Source organism: Oncorhynchus gorbuscha, linkage group LG05 (genome assembly GCF_021184085.1).
Source record: "Oncorhynchus gorbuscha isolate QuinsamMale2020 ecotype Even-year linkage group LG05, OgorEven_v1.0, whole genome shotgun sequence".
NCBI classification, from domain to species: domain Eukaryota; kingdom Metazoa; phylum Chordata; class Actinopteri; order Salmoniformes; family Salmonidae; genus Oncorhynchus; species Oncorhynchus gorbuscha.
This window is the reverse complement of record NC_060177.1, coordinates 20,157,154-20,176,774: the sequence shown is the minus strand read 5'-3', so window position 1 is coordinate 20,176,774 and position 19,621 is coordinate 20,157,154. Positions and strand designations below refer to the sequence as shown.

Below are 19,621 nucleotides of genomic sequence, written 5' to 3'. Positions count from 1 at the left end.
GGGAATGGAGAAAGCCTTGGAATGCAGACAGTAGGATCTGGCTTGGTTTTATCTCCTCTGAGATCAGAGTCAGCAGAGGGAGACCAGAGAGAGTCAGCAGAGAGGGGGCTTAGAGAGTTTTAGTGAGAAACAAAAGTTAAGAATAGAGAAAGGAAGATTGTGATGAACTGTTCAACCATGAGTTAGTCTATGTCCACACAAACATTACGTTTTTAAAATAAGAACAAAAGTGTTACGTTAGTATTTCTGCAACCTCACGGAATGCATTCCAGATATGAAGTGAACCCACTAAGAGGATTTATGTTATTGGAACACTGAGAATATTTTTGGTTTAACTCTAATAGAGGGGAGGAACTCTCAATGAAATGACAGGCCAGGGGACATGGATAGAATAGTTTCATCTACAATAAGATGACATGTAGTTAGGAACTGCTTTAAGCAGACCATGTAGATGAGCCCTTTCATTTTCCTTCACCAAAACGGTTTACACAAGGTAGGTTATGTAGTTTAGTGCTGTATATAACTTTGGGCTGTAGGAGAGAAGACCACTCTGCCCTCTTGTGGTATACAGACATTATGGTCATAGAGGGTTGTTTCATAGCAACCGTCTAATGGACCAATTGTCTCTATAACATCTCTCTCTTTATTTTATTTACCTGACCTAATGTAAAAGGTATTTTTTTCCTCAAGTACACATTCAGCTGAGAGTAAAATCACTCATACACACAACATGAAGCGACCCTATGTTTGAATTTAAAAAGCAATAACACAATTCTCCCAAATATCATTTCAAATAAAGAATTAATGCAGTGGATTAAATGTAAAGTTAAGAGATGCATAATTATATAACAAAGATATGAATATTTCAAAGCTAAATTACATTATTCACATTTTGTGATTCTTTATGTTGAGAGAACATTGAGGTTACTAAAAGCATGTAAACAGGAAACATCAGTACAGTATTTGCAAAACAGGTTGTTACACCCTTTCCAAAATAAAACTACCGCAGTTCTTTGTAAAACATGAATATTGGCCAGAGTAGGGGAGTCAATACATTTAAACTCAGGTTTTCCATTTGTATAGCATGTACAGTTTGTGAAACAAAATTAACCCAAACTATGTTACTGTATAGGTATCCCTGCTAGGTTAACCTAATGGAGCAGGCATAAAATAAATCTACACACTGAAGAAGTCTGCAAAGTCGAAAAACCTTTACACTATCCCTGATGCAGTCAAAACATGTTTGGTGTACGGATCCATCACACCTTTTTATTTATCTGATTTCACACGTTTTACGCACCAACCAAACTTCTGAGAGACTGCGATGGTCCCCTTTTGATTAGGAAAAATAAATGCCTGAAACTAGATCCCCTGGTCTTGACGAGAAGAAAAAAAAACGTTATCTTCTGCACTGTTCAACCAATCCAGTAAATGTGGAGGAGGAGTTAAGATGGAGTGTCGCCTTGTTAACGTCCAAAAGCGGAAGTTAAGTCACAGACTCTCTTTCCATTTCCCCTGAAAACCGGAACATCTGGTTGTTGGGGACTCGGCTGAGGCTACTGCTGGGTCATTGGTCATTCAAGAAAATACAATGTTATATGGACCTCTTCTTATGAACCCCAGTTGTGGTTTGGCGTCTGGTATCTGGGGTTAGTCTGTCAGTATATTGCTTCATTTATATTGGGGTACACTTGCTTATATGTGAAATGCCGTTTAATCCTCGTAGAAACTTGTCACCCCGATCGGCTATCAAGATACCCTCGCATGCGCCACGGGTGGCCATTAATCACACAGGTATAAACAGTGCGTTGACAATGTGGGAGAAAGCGCAGAGGTGTTGGGAGATGGGGCTGTCCTACCTCTCATAGTGACCAGGCGCTAACTATTCTGTAAGATGCTGATCTCAGGTCAGTGCAGAGGGCATCACTTTTAATGTGTCTTTTTCAAGGCTTCAAAGTCATGTGTCATGCCTCAGGATGTCCCTCCATTGTTGTCATCACACATCTGTGGACTGGCTGTACTTCATATCCCTGTCAACACAGACAACATTAGTTTTAATCCGATCATAGAAATCACTATGGTGATAATAAGTTCCATGCAGATGAAGTACGGCAACACTTAAATCATACATGTTCATACAAGGAATATTGTGGTAGTCTATAGCCATATGTTTTAACTCACTGCAGTTCCTCTTTGAGCCTACTGAGTTTATCCTTCAGTCTGTCATTCATCACCAGCATGGGGGAGTCAGGCACAAACCAGGCAGCAATACATTTAAAGATGACCACTACATGCTACAGATAGAGGTGAAAGACAGACAGGCTTGTTCAATCATATCCATGATATTTGGCATTGCACAATGTCCATTTGGAGTTGCAAGGATAAGGTTTTGACAAAACCCTAAACTCATCTTTTTAGCTTGGCCTTTAACAAGTGATTTTATAGTTTTAGACATCCTTTGTGTTTGCTTTTACATCTTTAGTTTTATTGTAAAGTGTCACAATTTTAAATAATGTTTGATTGGATCATGGGTGCAGAGCTTAATTAAAATCAATAACATGGAATTCAGTGATTCCTGATGTGCCAAAACTAAACTGAAAATAATGTAAGTAGTAAGTAGTTCGACGTAAATATACAGTCGCAAAGAAAGACATACCTCAAATAGGACGACGAAGGCAAAGCGTACAGCCATGATGAGCCAGAACTGGGAGGTGAGGCTGTAGTCAACATCATTTCTGTAGTCTTTATAGCTGGGAACACACACCAGTTTCACCATCAACAATCTCTCGCAACAACTACTGTTATCAATGGACTGTTTTCTTTTCTGTTTGTGACTGCATAGACTCTAGCTACATGTATGGATGCCTGAGGAGAATTAGTTGCTTTGGTTTCTGATTATTATTCAAACACTCAGTTAATATAAACAGTGAAATTCAGAGATGGGCAGTAGGGTTGAGCCAGGCTTTGGTAAATAGTAGCTTCTGTAGTGACCTAGTTGTGCCTCACAGATGCCCACCTGCATTGTGTAACATTGAAGCCGCTCTCTGTGATCAGTTGACTGGGGGAAAAGTCCTTCCGCACATTCAGGTCTGTTATCTGAGCAGTGGATAGGGTGTCGTTGATATAGCCCTTCATACAGCTATAAGGGGCGGAAAAGGGATTATGGTCATATAAAAACAAACCCTTCTCCAACTCACGAGGTTTTATGCAGCTAACTGTTTAGAGAACCCAAAAAGTAATGCCCCATGAATCAACACAAAACATACAACTTAGCAACTAAGCTTAGCTTACAAAATCATAATTGGAAATATATCACTAGCCACTTTAAACAGTGCAACCTTATATAATGTTACATACCCTACATTATTCATCTCATATGCATACGTATATACTGTACTCTATATCATCGACTGCATCCTTATGTAATACATGTATCACTAGCCACTTTAACTATGCCACTTTGTTTACATACTCATCTCATATTTATATACTGTACTCGATACCATCTACTGTATCTTGCCTATGCTGCTCTGTACCATCACTCATTCATATATCTTTATGTAAATATTCTTTATCCCTTTACACTGTGTATAAGACAGTAGTTTTGGAATTGTTAGTTAGATTACTTGTTGGTTATTACTGCATTGTCGGAACTAGAAGCACAAGCATGTCGCTACACTCGCATTAACATCTGCTAACCATGTGTATGTGACAAATAAAATTTGATTTGATTTGACATTTCCATGTTAATTTGTCTTGGAATTTGGAGAGGCTTTTACACAACCAGCTTGAAGGGCAAACAAATAGTCACATGATAACATGGTGAGTCAGTATTATTACAACTTTAGGATGTCCTTGACATCTGCCACCAGTGTTTACCCACAGCATGGTTACTTATGCCAATGAAGACTAAACTAGGGAACTGTTGAACTCTGCCTTTGGAACAGTTTCAATAGAGAGACAGTAGCGAATGTAGTCTTTATTTGATTTTTCTCCCCAATTTTCGTGATATCAAAATCGGTAGTTACAGTCTTGTCCAATCGCTGCAACTCCCGTATGGACTTGGGAGAGGCGAAGGTCGAGAGCCATGTGTCCTCCGAAACACGACCCTGCCAAGCCGCTCTGCTTCTTGACACACTGCTCGCTTAACCCGGAAACCAGCCGCACCAATGTGTGGGAGGAAACGCCGTACAACTTGCAACCGTGTCATCGTGCATGCGCCCGGCCCGCCACAGGAGTCGCTAGAGCGTGATGGGACAAGGACATCCCGGCCGGCCAAACCCTCCCCTAACACGGATGACGCTGGGCCAATTGTGCGCCGCCTCATGGTTCTCCCGGTCGCGGCCGGTTGCGACACAGTCCGGGACCAAACCAGGGTCTGTAGTGCACCACTCAGGAGGCTCGAATGTAGTCTATCAGATGACATTATCTACATTATTACTATGGCATTCATTGTTTTAAGAGTCCAGACCATGTGTGAGAGGTCTACTCTACTGTAGGTGCAACTCATGCACCAGTCACTGCACAATGTGCTAGAGTACAACTTACTGTACATCTTCTTCTCCATTGGCACAGGGTCCGTAGTGATAGCGATAGACCAGCCGAGGGATGAAGTCTGAGGACACCCCAATGACTAGCCCATTGGCAATGACAGCCAGAACACCAATAGCTTCCAGAACTTTGATCCATATACCTGAGAAATCATATTATGGGATGAGCATACAAGCCCCAACAAAAACATGGTAAGGAGTTTACCAGAGATGCACAAGCTTTTGCATATACTGATTAACTCACCAATATTATTGGTTTTCTTGGGGACTAATCTGCGTTCCAAGCTGACCATCTTGATGGCATCCAGACGGATCTCAAAGATATTGTTGATGAGGGCCAGTAGAGGGGCCAGAGGGAAGGCCGCCACAAAGATGGTGGTGAAACTGAACTGAAGAACTGCATGAGAAGAGTGTAATAACACAACAGAGATTTAATATTCAACACAGGAGATTGGGAAGTCAATAAAAACAACTGGGCAGAAACATTGAACATAAAAGAAACCATGAATCACAGTGTAAGAGAGAGATAGAATCACTTCGGTGAAATAAATGAAGACTTTGGACTGAGACATCCATGGAAGGTAGTGACTTGTTAATGTGACGTACCCATTTCCAGAAACTCATTGAAGAGACTGAAAAAGTTTACGTCATTCAGATCGTAGTTGCGCAGCCAATCATGCAGCTTGCAGATATCACATGGGTCATGGCCCCTCCTCTCCTCTTCGCGACATGCATTTTTGTAGCAGTCGCCACACTTCCTTTCCAGCTTCTTAGTTGTAGTCCTTTTGAAGTAACTCTTGAACCAGCTGCAGAACAACATAGGACAACCTAAAGTGAGAAAGTATGATGCTCCACTTTGGATGTCCAATTCGGTTCATTAGAATGAATTCAATTCATTAACTAGAATTCATATTTACATGGGGTTTTTAATCATCTGACTGACAGTCAAATGTTTATTTGAATTACCAAAAGCTTACTCAACACATCAAAGGGCTTATTCAACCTATTAATTTCCTCAGAATGTATCTATGTTAAGCAGGTAGAAAACCATAGCTATATATTGTACTTACGGCACAGTAAACTCAAAGATGTTATTCAGTGTCTGTTTGAGCACCATGATGACGGCCATTTGAATGAAGAGGTCAGTGAGGCAGCCACTGGGATGACACTGGCAAGGACAGGAAAAGGCAGATATGGCAACAGTCTAAAGACAATCCAAACCATTCAACCATGTCATAATCCCATGTTAAGTAATACTTAAAAAAATATATATAATAGTGATGAGCTACCCACCTCCTCCAATCTCCATTTACCAAAAATACGAACATAGCTGCCTGGGCGACCATTTATCCTATGCACGAGAACAACGTGTTAGATTCATTAAATGTAAGCACATATGCATAAACATTTCAAATACTTACACATTTATGGTTCAGGACTCAAACATTTCAAGATACATGGACACTTGTGGATACAGAAAGCACCTTCTCCATACAGCTTGGCTGCCCATGACAGCTGACACAGAGCAGTGCTTTACCAACAGTTTTCCCCTTGGTTTTAGGCTAGTCTGCCATCTTTTATTTATTTGATTTAACTAGGCAAGTCAGTTAAGAAAAAAATCTTATTTACAATGACGGCCTACCCCGGCTAAACCTTAACCCGGATGACGCTGGGCGCCGCCCTATGGGACTCCCAAACACGGCCGGTTGTGATACAGCATGGGATCAAACCAGGTTCTGTAGTGACACCTCTAGCACTGAGATGCAGTGCCTTAGACTGCTGTGCCACTCGGGAGCCCCATGTACCGTCAGCCCGATCAAATATTAATACTACACACACACGTTGCACTCAGTACCTGCCCAGGAAAAATGCCACATATACGAGCGAGGAGAAGAGGGTGAAGAACTGGAAGGTAAACATCTTGACAGTGAAGCTCCTCTCAGTGGCTGCACGCGACTGTGTCTTCTCTGCAGGCAAAAGCAGCAATATTAGCTAAGTGAGTCAGTGAAATAAGTTAAGTACAATTCCATCTGATAGAATGACAGTGATGAACATGTACAGTTGAAGTTATAATATAATACATACACTTAGGTTGGAGTCATTAAAACATATTTTTCATCCACTCCACAAATGTCTTGTTAACAAACTATAGTTTTGGCAAGTCGGTTTGGACAGCTACTATGTGCATGACACAAGTAATTTTTCCAAGAATTGTTTGGACAGACTATTTCACTGTATCACAATTCCAGTGGTTCAGAAGTTTGCATACACTAAGTTGACTGTGCCTTTAAACAGATTGGAAAACTACAGAAAATGATGTCATGGCTTTTGAAGCTTCTGATAGGCTAATTGACATAATCTGAATCAATTGGAGGTATACCTGTGGATGTATTTCAAGGGCTACCTTTCAAACTCAGTGCTTCTTTGCTTGACATCAGGAAAAGCAAAAGAAATCAGCCAAGCCAAAATTGTAGACCTTCACAAGGCTGGTTCATCCTTGGGAGCAATTTCCAAACGCCTAAAGGTACCACATTCATCTGTACAAACAATAGTACGCAAGTATAAACACCGTGGGACCACACAGCTGTCATACCGCTTAGGAAGGAGACGCGTTCTGCCTCCTAGAGATGAATGTACTTTGATGCGGAAAGTGCAAATCAATCCCAGCACAGCAGCAAAGGACCTTGTGAAGATGCTGGAGGAAACGGGTACAAAAGTATCTATATCCACAGTAAAATGAGTCCTATATCGACATAACCTGAAAGGCTGCTCAGCAAAGACCTGCTGCAAAACCGCCATAAAAAAGCCAGACTACGGTTTTCAACTGGACATGGGGACAAAGATCGTACTTTTTGGAGAAATGTCCTCTGGTCTGATGAAACAAAAATATAACTGTTTGGCCATAGTGACCATCATTATATTTGGAGGAAAAAGGGGGAGGTTTGCACGCTGAAGAACACCTTCCCAACCGTGAAGCACGGGGGTGGCAGCATCATGTTTTGGGGGTGCTTTGCTGCAGGAGGGACTGGTACACTTCACAAAATAGATGGCATCATGAGACAGGAAAATGATGTGGATATATTGAAGCAACATCACATGACATCAGTTAGGAAGTTAAAGCTTGCTCGCAAATGGGTCTTCCAAATGGACAATGACCCAAAGCATACTTCCAAATTTGTGACAAAATGGCTTAAGGACAACAAAGTCAAGGTATTGGCCATCACAAAGTCCTGACCTCAATCCTATAGAACATTTGTGGGCAGAACTGGAAAAGCATGTGCAAGCAAGGAGGCCTACAAACCTGACTCAGTTACACCAGCTCTGTCAGGAGGAATGTGCCAAAATTCACCCAACTTATTGTGGGAAGCTTGTGGAAGGCTATCCGAAACACTTGACCGAAGTTAAACAATTTAAAGGCAATGCTACCAAATACTAATTGAGTGCATGTAAACTTCTGACCCACTGGGAATGTGATGAAAGAAATAAAAGATGAAATAAATCATTCTCTATTATTCTGACATTTCACATTCTTAAAATAAAGTGGTGATCCTAACTGACCTAATACAGGGAATGTTTACTAGGATTAAATGTCAGAAATTGTGAAAAACTGAGTTCAAATGTACTTGGCTAAGGTGTATGTAAACATCCATCTTCAACTGCACATGTTTGATTGTAAATGAAAATGTTCAATGCAAACATATGTTCTGCTCATCCAAATGAAGATGTTCCCTCTTCAGACTCACCTATCTCACACAGCTTGAAGGCCACGGCCTTGTTGACCTATCCGGGTAAGACAGGAGAAGAGTTAGGGACTGTGCAGGTCTACATGACTTAGAGGGGTTGCTGGTTGAACTTACTCTGGTCATAACTTGCATGGTGAAGTAGTGTAGTACAGCACCCAGCATTACTGCTACAGTGTTGGCATGGTCCTTTACAAAAACCCATGTTCCCTCTGACAACAGCACAGCAGCAACCACACGGAACACCACCAGAGCCTGGGTTAGCCCGATGATCAGAACCAACTGGTAAAAGAACACACACAGTGAGAGGACAACAATGACTGAACCGGAGCTAAACACAGGTATAGCCCAGGATGAAAATTGCTACGTCTGTTTCAATATGGTACTGAGTGACTGACCATGAGAGTGACCAGCACCAGAACTAGAGTGCTGCGCAGATAAGAATGGCGAAACGCTTTGGGATGGCAGTCTGGATCATTGACTACTCCCAGGATGAGCTCCTCCTGCAGGCCAGATGGAACAATATTCAGGATTATACCACAGAGGTCTGTGGTCATATCAATCACACAATGGATCACTACCATAAGATGACAGTAATCAATGGGACATTATTTTAGTTATTTGAAAGAGCATATTATTGGGTAATATGAATGAGTAACAGACAACCTAAACCATGCTAAAAACATCCTATAGTATACAGTATATCCAGACATATAATGGTTTCTTAAGCCTAAGTGAAGCCATACCTCTTCCTCACACCAGTCAAAGACTTTCCATTTAGACACAAATGTTGCTTTGTGTCTCTTCCACAGCTCCAGAAAAATGGTAGCTGGAAAAATAAGAAGGGCATGAGTCATAACAATGTCTAGATTTATCTGAATTAAAAATGTATTGGGTGGAAAGAATCAGTTTTATCCTGTGTGAGAGACTTACCCCACACTGCCATGAACATAGCAAAGAACACCGTCCCCTCATTGTCAAACAGATGACTCACCTGCACACAAGACACATTTTGAACATACAAACTTAATTAACTATTTTTTTAAATAGTAAAGTTTGCAATGCAGTATGGTAGAATGACATGAGTTACCTTGGCATAGGTACAGGTGTCACGCAGCTGCCATACTGGACACCACTTGTCACACCTCGGGCACATAACAGTGTCAGACTCACAGACCTCTTTTCTGTAATATGAAGACACACAATGCACCTTCAGAAACACATGAGTTTTAAAGAGGAGCAACGCCATGTAACCAATTTTTTATTCCTACTAAAATGTCAGCACCAATCAGCTTAATAAAGAATTTGGCTCAGTGGGCCTGTCAACTCACATGAGGGGGCTGGTGTTGAAGAAAGCCAGTGCATACAGGAACACAATCACACCCAGAATGGCTGCAGGGACCAGCAGGATGGTGTACCAGCCCAACCACAGGTAATACAGAGCCACCTTCTCTCCAAAGTAACTCCTGACAGACATAGATACATGCAAACCAGGAAAATTACATTTCTTTTCAGTTGACACCCCTTACTAGGTTTCCAGGGGGATCAAAATAAATATTTAATTAACATGTAGTTTATCTTGATAATTTCCCTTTCACATGACTGAGGTAAATTACATGTTGTATTGCCATTTGCATGCTGTATATTTAAGCAATAAGGCATGAGGGGGTGTGGTATATGGCCAATATACCATAGCTAAGGGCTGTTCTTAGCTGGTTTAAACTAAGCTTGATGATGAGTTGGTTATTTGAATCAGCTGTGTGGTGCTAGGGAAAAAAACGAAACGAGCACCCAGGGGCGGGCCCAGGACCGAGTTTGGGAAATCCTGCTTTAGGTAAGCACATCACGTTTAGCTGCATCGGCAAACCCAAAGTTCTGTGTGGATATAACCACTAGCTGGCATACTTCTTGGTAACAGAGTTAATTGCTTTGAAAGCGAGAGAAATAGGCCTTTTCTTCATTGGGCGAGAGAAATAGGCCTTTTCTTCATTGGGCAAAAGTCTGTTCTCCACCCTCTCTCCCCAGTCCTCTCTCCTCGTTGACTTGGAAACCGATAAGTGGTCAAGGAGAGCGACAATTTTTTGTAGGCAAACTGAAGATGGTCCTCCCTTCCTTGATAGCATCCTTTTGTAATGGAAGCACAAATTAATTCTACATGATTGCTTTGCGGAAGAGTTTTAATCTTCCGCACTCAGTTTGAAATCAGCTATTTTCTTAAGGAGAAAAGCATGTAAACATTTCATAACAATATTCTATTGATCATTTATCTACAACGTCTTGCACAACTAGCTAGCTACATTTATTTTAATCACTGTATACATTTACTTGGGGATTCCACCCTGTAAGCGTAATTTTCGTCAATGTGCTATTGGACAAGAACAGGGCTCCGGGCAGCCGAGCGGAAATGGAGGAAAACTCGCCTCCCTGCGGACCTGGCATCCGTTTAACTCCCTCCTCTCTACATTTTCCTCCTCTGTCTCTGCTGCTAAAGCCACTTTCTACCACTCTAAATTCCAAGCATCTGCCTCTAACCCTAGGAAGCTCTTTGCCACCTTCTCCTCCCTCCTGAATCCTCCTCCACCCCCCTCCTCCCTCTCTGCAAATGACTTCGTCAACCATTTTGAAAAGAAGGTCGACGACATCCGATCCTCGTTTGCTAAGTCAAACGACACCGCTGGTTCTGCTCACACTGCCCTACCCTGTGCTCTGACCTCTTTCTCCCCTCTCTCTCCAGATGAAATCTCGCGTCTTGTGACGGCCGGCCGCCCAACAACCTGCCCGCTTGACCCTATGCCCTCCTCTCTTCTCCAGACCATTTCCGGAGACCTTCTCCCTTACCTCACCTCGCTCATCAACTCATCCCTGACCGCTGGCTACGTCCCTTCCGTCTTCAAGAGAGCGAGAGTTGCACCCCTTCTGAAAAAACCTACACTCGATCCCTCCGATGTCAACAACTACAGACCAGTATCCCTTCTTTCTTTTCTCTCCAAAACTCTTGAACGTGCCGTCCTTGGCCAGCTCTCCCGCTATCTCTCTCAGAATTACTTTCTTGATCCAAATCAGTCAGGTTTCAAGACTAGTCATTCAACTGAGACTGCTCTTCTCTGTATCACGGAGGCGCTCCGCACTGCTAAAGCTAACTCTCTCTCCTCTGCTCTCATCCTTCTAGACCAGGGGTGTCAAAGTCAAATGGACGGAGGGCCAAATAAAAAATTTAGCTACAAGCCGAGGGCCGGACTGTTCGAATGTTCATTGAAAGATTTTTAAATGACGCATATAGTCTAGTGAACCTAATTGAACCTACTGAAAACCTAACAAATATATTCCAATATGATCAGATAAATAAAGCAATATTTTCTTATGGCTCTGTCAGTAATCTTTAATTTTCAACAGACACAAAAGACAAATTTCCTTTATATAAAAATCCCCATAACATGAACATTAAATGAAAGAAACCGGTATTCAAGGCACCATCAGTAGCCTATATTTTCTATTTTAGCAAAAGTGGGCTAAATTTACTTCAAAGAAAAAAACAATAATAGCAATTTTCTATCATCCACTCAACTGAAATATTTTTAAAATATAATTGGATTGAAATACAATAAAATAAAGTGCAAAAATCTATTAATCAAAAACAACACTTTGTTTAAGGAGAAGTAACATGCAGTGAAAACAAATATTAAACTTGAACTTTTAAACTTGAACTGAGTAAAAACTCTAAATATGTGATTGCACAGTAATGTTCACTTGTTTGAGGTTGAGGGTGATACTTGGTGGTGTCCCATCTTTTCCACAAGTTCATCAATGTTCGGGGTAAGGCTCTGAGCTGAGGAAATCCTCAGAATTGAGTGGAGGTGTTCAGCAGTAAGTCGACTTCTGTGTGATGTTTTGTTCAAGTTCATCAAAGAAAACAGTTGTTCACACAGGTATGTGCTGCCAAACATAGACAACGTTTGAGCAGCCTGGATGCGCAGCTGGGGCATTGTGTCGGGGAGGAAACGGGCGAACTCCGCAGCACCCACTGCCGCATATTTTGCCCTCAGTGCATCATTGCATTGGAGGTCAATCAACTCCATTTGGAGGTTTGGTGGTGAGCTTTCCACGTCAACAGCAAATGGGTTACCGAGCAGTTCCAACCTGCTTTTTTGTGCTTCAAAGTCAGCAAATCGGCGTCGAAAGTCAGCGGCAAGCATACCTATTTTATCAGCCAACTGTGCGCTCGGGAACGCACTGGTAGAGAGCTTCTCTTTCATGGTCTGGCAGCTGGGAAAGTGGCTCAAATTTTCTTTCCGCATCTGCGTCTCCCACAGAGTCAGTTTGGTTTTAAATGCCTTCACTGTACTGTACATATCAGAGATGACACGATCCCGACCCTGCAGCTGCAAGTTCATTGCATTCAGATGACTCGTAATGTCACACAGAAAAGCCATTTCACACAGAAACATTTAGTCTCGGAGTTGTGTTGTGTCTTTCCCTTTGCTGTCCAAGAACAGACAAATCTCCTCACGAAGCTCGAAACATCTTTGAAGCACCTTTCCCTGGCTTAGCCATCGCACCTCTGTGTGATAAGGCAAATCACCATGCTCCGTTTCTAACTCCGTCAGAAATGCCTTGAACTGGCGGTGATTCAAACCTTTGGCTTGGCTCTGATAAAGTTAACTGGTGTATGCAATGATAAGCTGTGATGATGCTCATTAAATGCTCCATTTTCAAGGCTTTCATGCCCCGTAGTTGTGCCATGCAGGACGCCAAAAACTCCTCTGTCCTGGTGTATGATGACAATGATAAGCTGAATATCAGCTCACCTGCTCTTTTAGATTGATGGACAACTGGTTTTCCAATGGTGTTTCTTGCATCTTTTTTTCCCGTCACAAACTTTAATCATGCAGTTTTTGATGAAATCCCCCTCCGTAAATGGCCGGGCTGATTTAGCGATCTCTTCTGCCAAAATAAAACTGGCCTTGCAGCCTGGCCTTGTGATTTGGCTTTTTTGAACAGATATTTGTGTTCTTTTGTAGCCTTTGTTCCATGTCCATATTCTTGTTTTTGTCGTGCTGTTTCCTTCAGATTATACTTTCAGTGAACCATCAGATCCGTGAACAAATACTCCGACTCCCACCACCCTCTCCCGTTTTGCCATTTTTGATGGGTATCTGGCATGCTCTGCCAATAAATATTGAAATGAAGCAGCCTACTGCTCGGTGCGTCACCCACGTATTGGTGCGTGTAAAAGATTGCGGGTGCCCTACCTCAAGACGTAAAAAGGTCTTGACTCTGACATATGTGTTCTAGACCAGGTGGCAGATCCTCCTCTCCACCCTCTGGTTGGGCAGCCCAATTGCGTCCTACCTGTCTCCTCACCACGTCTCCTCACCACGCTCTCACCACTGGTGTCCCCAGGGCTCTGTTCTAGGCCCTCTCCTATTCTCGCTATACACCAAGTCACTTGGCTCTGTCACAACCTCACATGGTCTCTCCTATCATTGCTATGCAGACGACACACAATTAATCTTCTCCTTTCCCCCTTCTGATGACCAGGTGGCGAATCACATCTCTGCATGTCTGGCAGACATATCAGTGTGGATGACGGATCACCACCTCAAGCTGAACCTCGGCAAGACGGAGCTGTTCTTCCTCCCGGGGAAGGACTGCCCGTTCCATGATCGCGCCATCATGGTTGACAACTCCATTGTGTCCTCCTCCCAGAGCGCTAAGAACCTTGGCGTGATCCTGGACAACACCCTGTCGTTCTCAACTAACATCAAGGCGGTGGCCCGTTCCTGTAGGTTCATGCTCTACAACATCCGCAGAGTACGACCCTGCCTCACACAGGAAGCGGCGCAGGTCCTAATCCAGGCACTTGTCATCTCCCGTCTGGATTACTGCAACTCGCTGTTGGCTGGGCTCCCTGCCTGTGCCATTAAACCCCTACAACTCATCCAGAACGCCGCAGCCCGTCTGGTGTTCAACCTTCCCAAGTACTCTCACGTCACCCCGCTCCTCCGCTCTCTCCACTGGCTTCCAGTTGAAGCTCGCATCCACTACAAGACCATGGTGCTTGCCTACGGAGCTGTGAGGGGATCGGCACCTCAGAACCTCCAGGCTCTGATCAGGCCCTACACCCAAACAAGGGCACTGCGTTCATCCACCTCTGGCCTGCTCGCCTCCCTACCACTGAGGAAGTACAGTTCCCGCTCAGCCCAGTCAAAACTGTTCGCTGCTCTGGCCCCCCAATGGTGGAACAAACTCCCTCACGACGCCAGGACAGCGGAGTCTATCACCACCTTCCGGAGACACCTGAAACCCCACCTCTTTAAGGAATACCTAGGATAGGATAAAGTAATCCTTCTCACCCCCCTTAAAATATTTAGATGCACTATTGTAAAGTGGCTGTTCCACTGGATGTCATAAGGTGAATGCACCAATTTGTAAGTCGCTCTGGATAAGAGCGTCTGCTAAATTACTTAAATGTAAATGTAAATGACAAGGAGTCTCATTAATTACAAGCACAATTTTGTCCACTTTTCCTCATCTCCTTGATTACCTATGACCTTTTTCAAAAGGAGGCCAGAGAGGATGGAGGTGAGAGGATGCAAGAGTTGAGTAAATCCAATTGAGGAAAGGCCACTGTGAAACCAAAAGACACAGAAACACAGCAGGATATATAGAAGGTCTTACCTGACATCATCGACAGGCTGGGTCATACAGAGAGCAGACCATCGTGCCCACTTTTGCTTCAACACCTTTTGCTTGTTCCTCTATAAAAACAGAAAGAGGCTCATACTGTAGACGTATTTCACATCAATGATTTTCATATGGGCTACTTACGATCATATAAGACATAAACAGCTACAATGCCCCTCAAAATTGAACAAGCAATCAGGTATACAAATAATGATGTCTGTTTTTTTTACCTCATGCAGGCAGAACGCGGCCTCAAAGACACCCTTCTCCTGGAGCTCTCTGAGGTTCTCTGTTGTGTTTAAATTAAAAAGAGGGTTAGGAGTGCAGAACAATTGAAGTCAGGGACAAATATGTTGCTAAAGAGATCAATGGAGGGAGCACTTCACATACCTCCTGTGTTGATATGGGTGTGGTGTAGGATGTAATGCACTACTCTGATTCTGAAAGAAAAACAGGAAGAAGGTAAGAGGACATGTTGGAAGTTAACGTTATTTGCATATGGAATGGCAAGAGTGAGAGTTCAATGCATCTCACCTGGTGGAGTGAGGGATGATGACACATTTCCGGTCGCCGCTCCAGTTGCAAGCATCAGACACCTTTAGTAGGTACCTGTACTTGTCAAAGATCTCCTTTGGGGCCCGGACACCATAAAACACCTTGTCATCATGAACGATTTTCTGACACAAAAAGGCAAAGTTCATGATGAGCATTGAACCAGGTTCATTTTGAGAAGATTGGCCATGATGTTACAGTATAAATGTCACACATTTTCTACAGTTGTACACATCCCAATAAAACATTGTACACAACCCAATAAAGTAACATTGCCTCAACATCACTCCATATGGAATTTAAACGTGATTTAATCAAGTCACAAACTCACTGTTACTTTCATGTTTTTCTTCCTCAGGTGGTCAATAAAAGCCACCTGCTTCAGAAACTTTGGGTGATCCTGGTCCTCAACTTCATCAGCAACTAGAACATAATCATATGTCCTCTGCTGGTGCTATGGGAGACATACAAGCTTTTCTGTATTCTAGGGACTGTGTCATACAAACAGCTTGAATAATTATCACCTGTATGACTATGTATGTCTCTAAGTTATGAATGCAGTGAAATGAATAGATGGTGTGTGTTGTGCGGTCTCACCAGAATTGGGAGTAATGCCTCCATGGTATTGTCAAAGCCATCCGTGTTTCTCTCCTGCAGCTCAATACCATCCTAAAACACAGGGTAACAAAGAGGGACAATTTGACATCTCTCTTGTGATACAAGGGCTGGCCCTCCTCCCCACCTCACTGAAGTGGTCTGCCAGGCATGTGCCAGTCAACATGGACCACAAGGAACCTCTCAGCTAACATAATGGTCAATGATATGCCTTCATTCACTATCGCCAAATTGTCATTGTGGCTTCACTATCCTGTGTCGAAAAAAGGGACACTAGGCAAATTCCTTTTTACAGTTACAGTCCATGAGATATCAATAACACACATCTCTAAGCAAAGGGGTAAAACAAATAAAGGCAACTGGGCCATCCCTCTTGCCATCTCTGTTGTTATGCATGTTTCTCTCTAAAGCCTGTCAGTCTTTCACTTTCATTCTTCCAGACTCCCACAGGATTTTCCAGATGACATGCTCCAACACGCCCGTCAGTGAAAATATCCCATAGACTGCTCCTCATACTCAGTGGGTGGGAGTTCTATGCTCTGCTATGTCTCGAGAGATATGATACAATCTTGACTGATTATATTTTGGAGGTGTGCCACTATTACCCTCTTTAGTGCAGTTTGCAGAAGATTTAATGAGATAACCTGTTTCACCAGGAGCACAGCCAAGAAGACCAGGCAAACATTGAAAGGAGGCTGGCTCTGATGTAGGTTACTGTGTAGTGGATATGGCATGGGTTGCCAGAGGAATGGTGTCATACATCAGGCCTCAGCATCACATTAATCATAGACACTCTTCAGAGAAACATGGTCCAAGGTAAAAAGCTGACCTGACAACTTCTCAAAGATCTGCATGCTTTAGATGAGTTGAAGTTATGCTTTAAAACACAAAAGGCCAGATAAGCGACCTTTAAATCTGTAAATATTTTAAGTTGGTCTGGGATTTTTTTAAATAATTAATTTATTTAGCTGCTGCAATGAATCTAGCCTATACAGTGCCTTCGGAAAGTATTCAGACCACTTGACATTTTCCACATTTTGTTACGTTACAGCCCTGTTCTAAAATGGATTAAATAAAAACAATTCCTCAGCAATCTACATACAATACCCCATAACGACAAAGGTTTTTAGAATTCTTTGCTAATTTATTAAAACATTTGAACAGAAATACCTTATTTACATAAGTATTCAACCCCTTTGCTATGAGACTCGAAATTGAGATCAGGTACATCCTGTTTCCATTGATCATCCTTGAGATGTTTCTACAACTTGGAGTCCACCTGTGGTAAATTCAATTGACTGGACATGATTTGGAAAGGTACACACCTGTCTATAAGGTCCCACAGTTGACAGTGCATGTCAGAGCAAAAACCAAGCCTTGAGGACAAAGGGATTGTCTGTAGAGCTCCGAGACTGGATTGTGTCGAGGCGCAGATCTGGGGAAGGGTACCAACAAATGTCTGCAACATTGAAGGTCCCCAAGCACACAATGGCCTCCATCATTCTTAAATGGAAGAAGTTTGGAACCACCAAGACTTGGGGAGAGAAGGGCCTTGGTCAGGGAGGTGACTAAGAAGCCAATGGTCACTCTGACAGAGCTCTAGAGTTCCTCTGTGGAGATGGGAGAACCTTACAGAAGGACAACCAGCACTCCACCAATCAGGCCTTTACGGTAGAGTGGCCAGAAGGAAACCACTCCTCAGTAAAAGGCACATGACAGCCTGCTTGGAGTTAGCCAAAAGGCACCTAAAGACTCTCACCCCATGAGAAACAAGATTCTCTGGTCTCTTTGACCTAAATGCCAAGGGTCACGTCTAGAGGAAACCTGGCACCATTCCTACGGTGAAGCATGGGGGTGGCAGCATCATACATGTAAATAGCCCATCCAACTACCTCATCCCCATATTGTTATTATTTTGGTCCTTTGCACCCCAGGACCTCTACTTGCACATTAATCTTCTGCACATCTATCACTCTAGTGTTTAATTGCTAAATTGTAATTACTTCGCCACTACGGCCTATTTATTGCCTTACCTCCCTAATTTGCACACACGTTATATAGATTTTTTTTCTATTGTATTATTGACTGTACGTTTGTTTATTCCATGTGTAACTCTGTTTTGTTGTTTGTGTTGCACTGTTTTGCTTTATCTTGGCCAGGTTGCAGTTGTAAATGAGAACTTGTTCTCAACTAGCCTACCTGGTTAAATAAAGGTGAAATAAAAATAAAAAATGCTGTGGAGATGTTTCTCAGCGGCAGGGACTGGGACACAAGTCAGAATCGAGGCAAGGATAAACAAAGCAAAGTACAGCGAGATCCTTGACGAAAACCTGCTCCAGAGCACTCAGGACCTCAGACTGGGGTGAAGGTTCACCTTCCAACATGACAATGACCCTAAGCATACAGCCAAGATAACGCAGGAGTGGCTTTGGGACAAGTCTCTGAATGTCCTTGAGTGTCCCAGCCAGAGCCCGGACTTGAACCCGATCTAACATCTCTGGAGAGAACTGAAAATAGCTGTGCAGAAACGCACTCCATCCAACCTGACAGAGTTTGAGAGGATCTGCAGAGAATAATGGGAGAAACTCCCCAAATACAGTTGTACCAAGCTTGCAGCATCATACCCAAGAAGACTCGATGCTGAAACGTAACATAATGTGTTAAAAAAAAGGCAAGGGGTCTGCATACTTTTCAAAGGCACTGCACATGGTGAGGCAGAAAATAGTTTCAGGGAACGTCAGCTACAATGAGCTACAGTCATGTGTTCTCAGTCCAAATAAAACACATGTAATATTTGATTTAACTAGGCAAGTCGGCTAAGAACAAATTCTTATTTACAATGACGGCCTTGTTCAGGGGCAGAACAACAGATGTTTACCTTGTCAGCTCAGGGATTCGATCTAGATCTAGGGTGTGTTTTGATGTTTGACCCACATCTAGTTCATAGATAAAGCACTGTAGATCACTTTTGGTACGGTAACATAACACAACTCAGCATACTTGCACACAAACTTATAGATGTCTGATACAGGTTATAGCTATACGGAAATAGATTTTAACCTGCTATGACCGTCACCTCAAACTATCTAAAAAAGTTTAATTACCATTATCCATGAGCATAACATTTTTAAAAGACATTATTCAGTCAAACAAATTCTATACTCATTCAAAATACTGTAGGCTACATGAAAACATGTTTCCTAAACTGTTTGCAGGTAAGTTGTTTATAAATAATCTTCCTCACCTGCTCTGGATCCATTAAGTACATGTTGCAATACGCTCGATATCCAAATTGAGCGAATATTGAAAATCCCCATTCACATCTGTCGTTCGAGCGCCGTTGTCGTCATTACTCACGAAACGTTCACCCCTACTTCAGACAGACGGGGAGCTCTAATTATACTAAAAATATGAAAAACTACTGTACTGAGCTAAAAAAAAATAAGTTCACTTCACTTCCGCGTTTCTGAGTCAATTACT

The 19,621-nt window shown here is 42.6% G+C and overlaps 1 protein-coding gene across 1 annotated transcript; it reads right to left on the bottom strand.

Moving 5' to 3' along the window:
• Positions 1-731: 731 nt before the first annotated feature.
• On the bottom strand, positions 732-19,598 carry LOC124035642 (anoctamin-9-like). The gene is made up of 24 exons (XM_046349196.1): positions 19,386-19,598; positions 16,124-16,195; positions 15,858-15,980; positions 15,509-15,651; positions 15,365-15,414; positions 15,205-15,263; positions 14,969-15,048; positions 9,622-9,756; positions 9,381-9,474; positions 9,224-9,284; positions 9,037-9,119; positions 8,689-8,793; positions 8,408-8,572; positions 8,294-8,330; positions 6,406-6,517; positions 5,844-5,901; positions 5,621-5,718; positions 5,157-5,356; positions 4,795-4,947; positions 4,549-4,693; positions 3,017-3,139; positions 2,657-2,750; positions 2,182-2,294; positions 732-2,030 (listed from the first exon to the last, which is right to left on the bottom strand). Exons 1-24 carry the CDS (start codon positions 19,407-19,409, stop codon positions 1,997-1,999), a joined length of 2,361 nt encoding a protein of 786 aa, XP_046205152.1. The 5' UTR covers positions 19,410-19,598; the 3' UTR covers positions 732-1,996.
• Between the last annotated feature and the right edge of the window lie 23 nt (positions 19,599-19,621).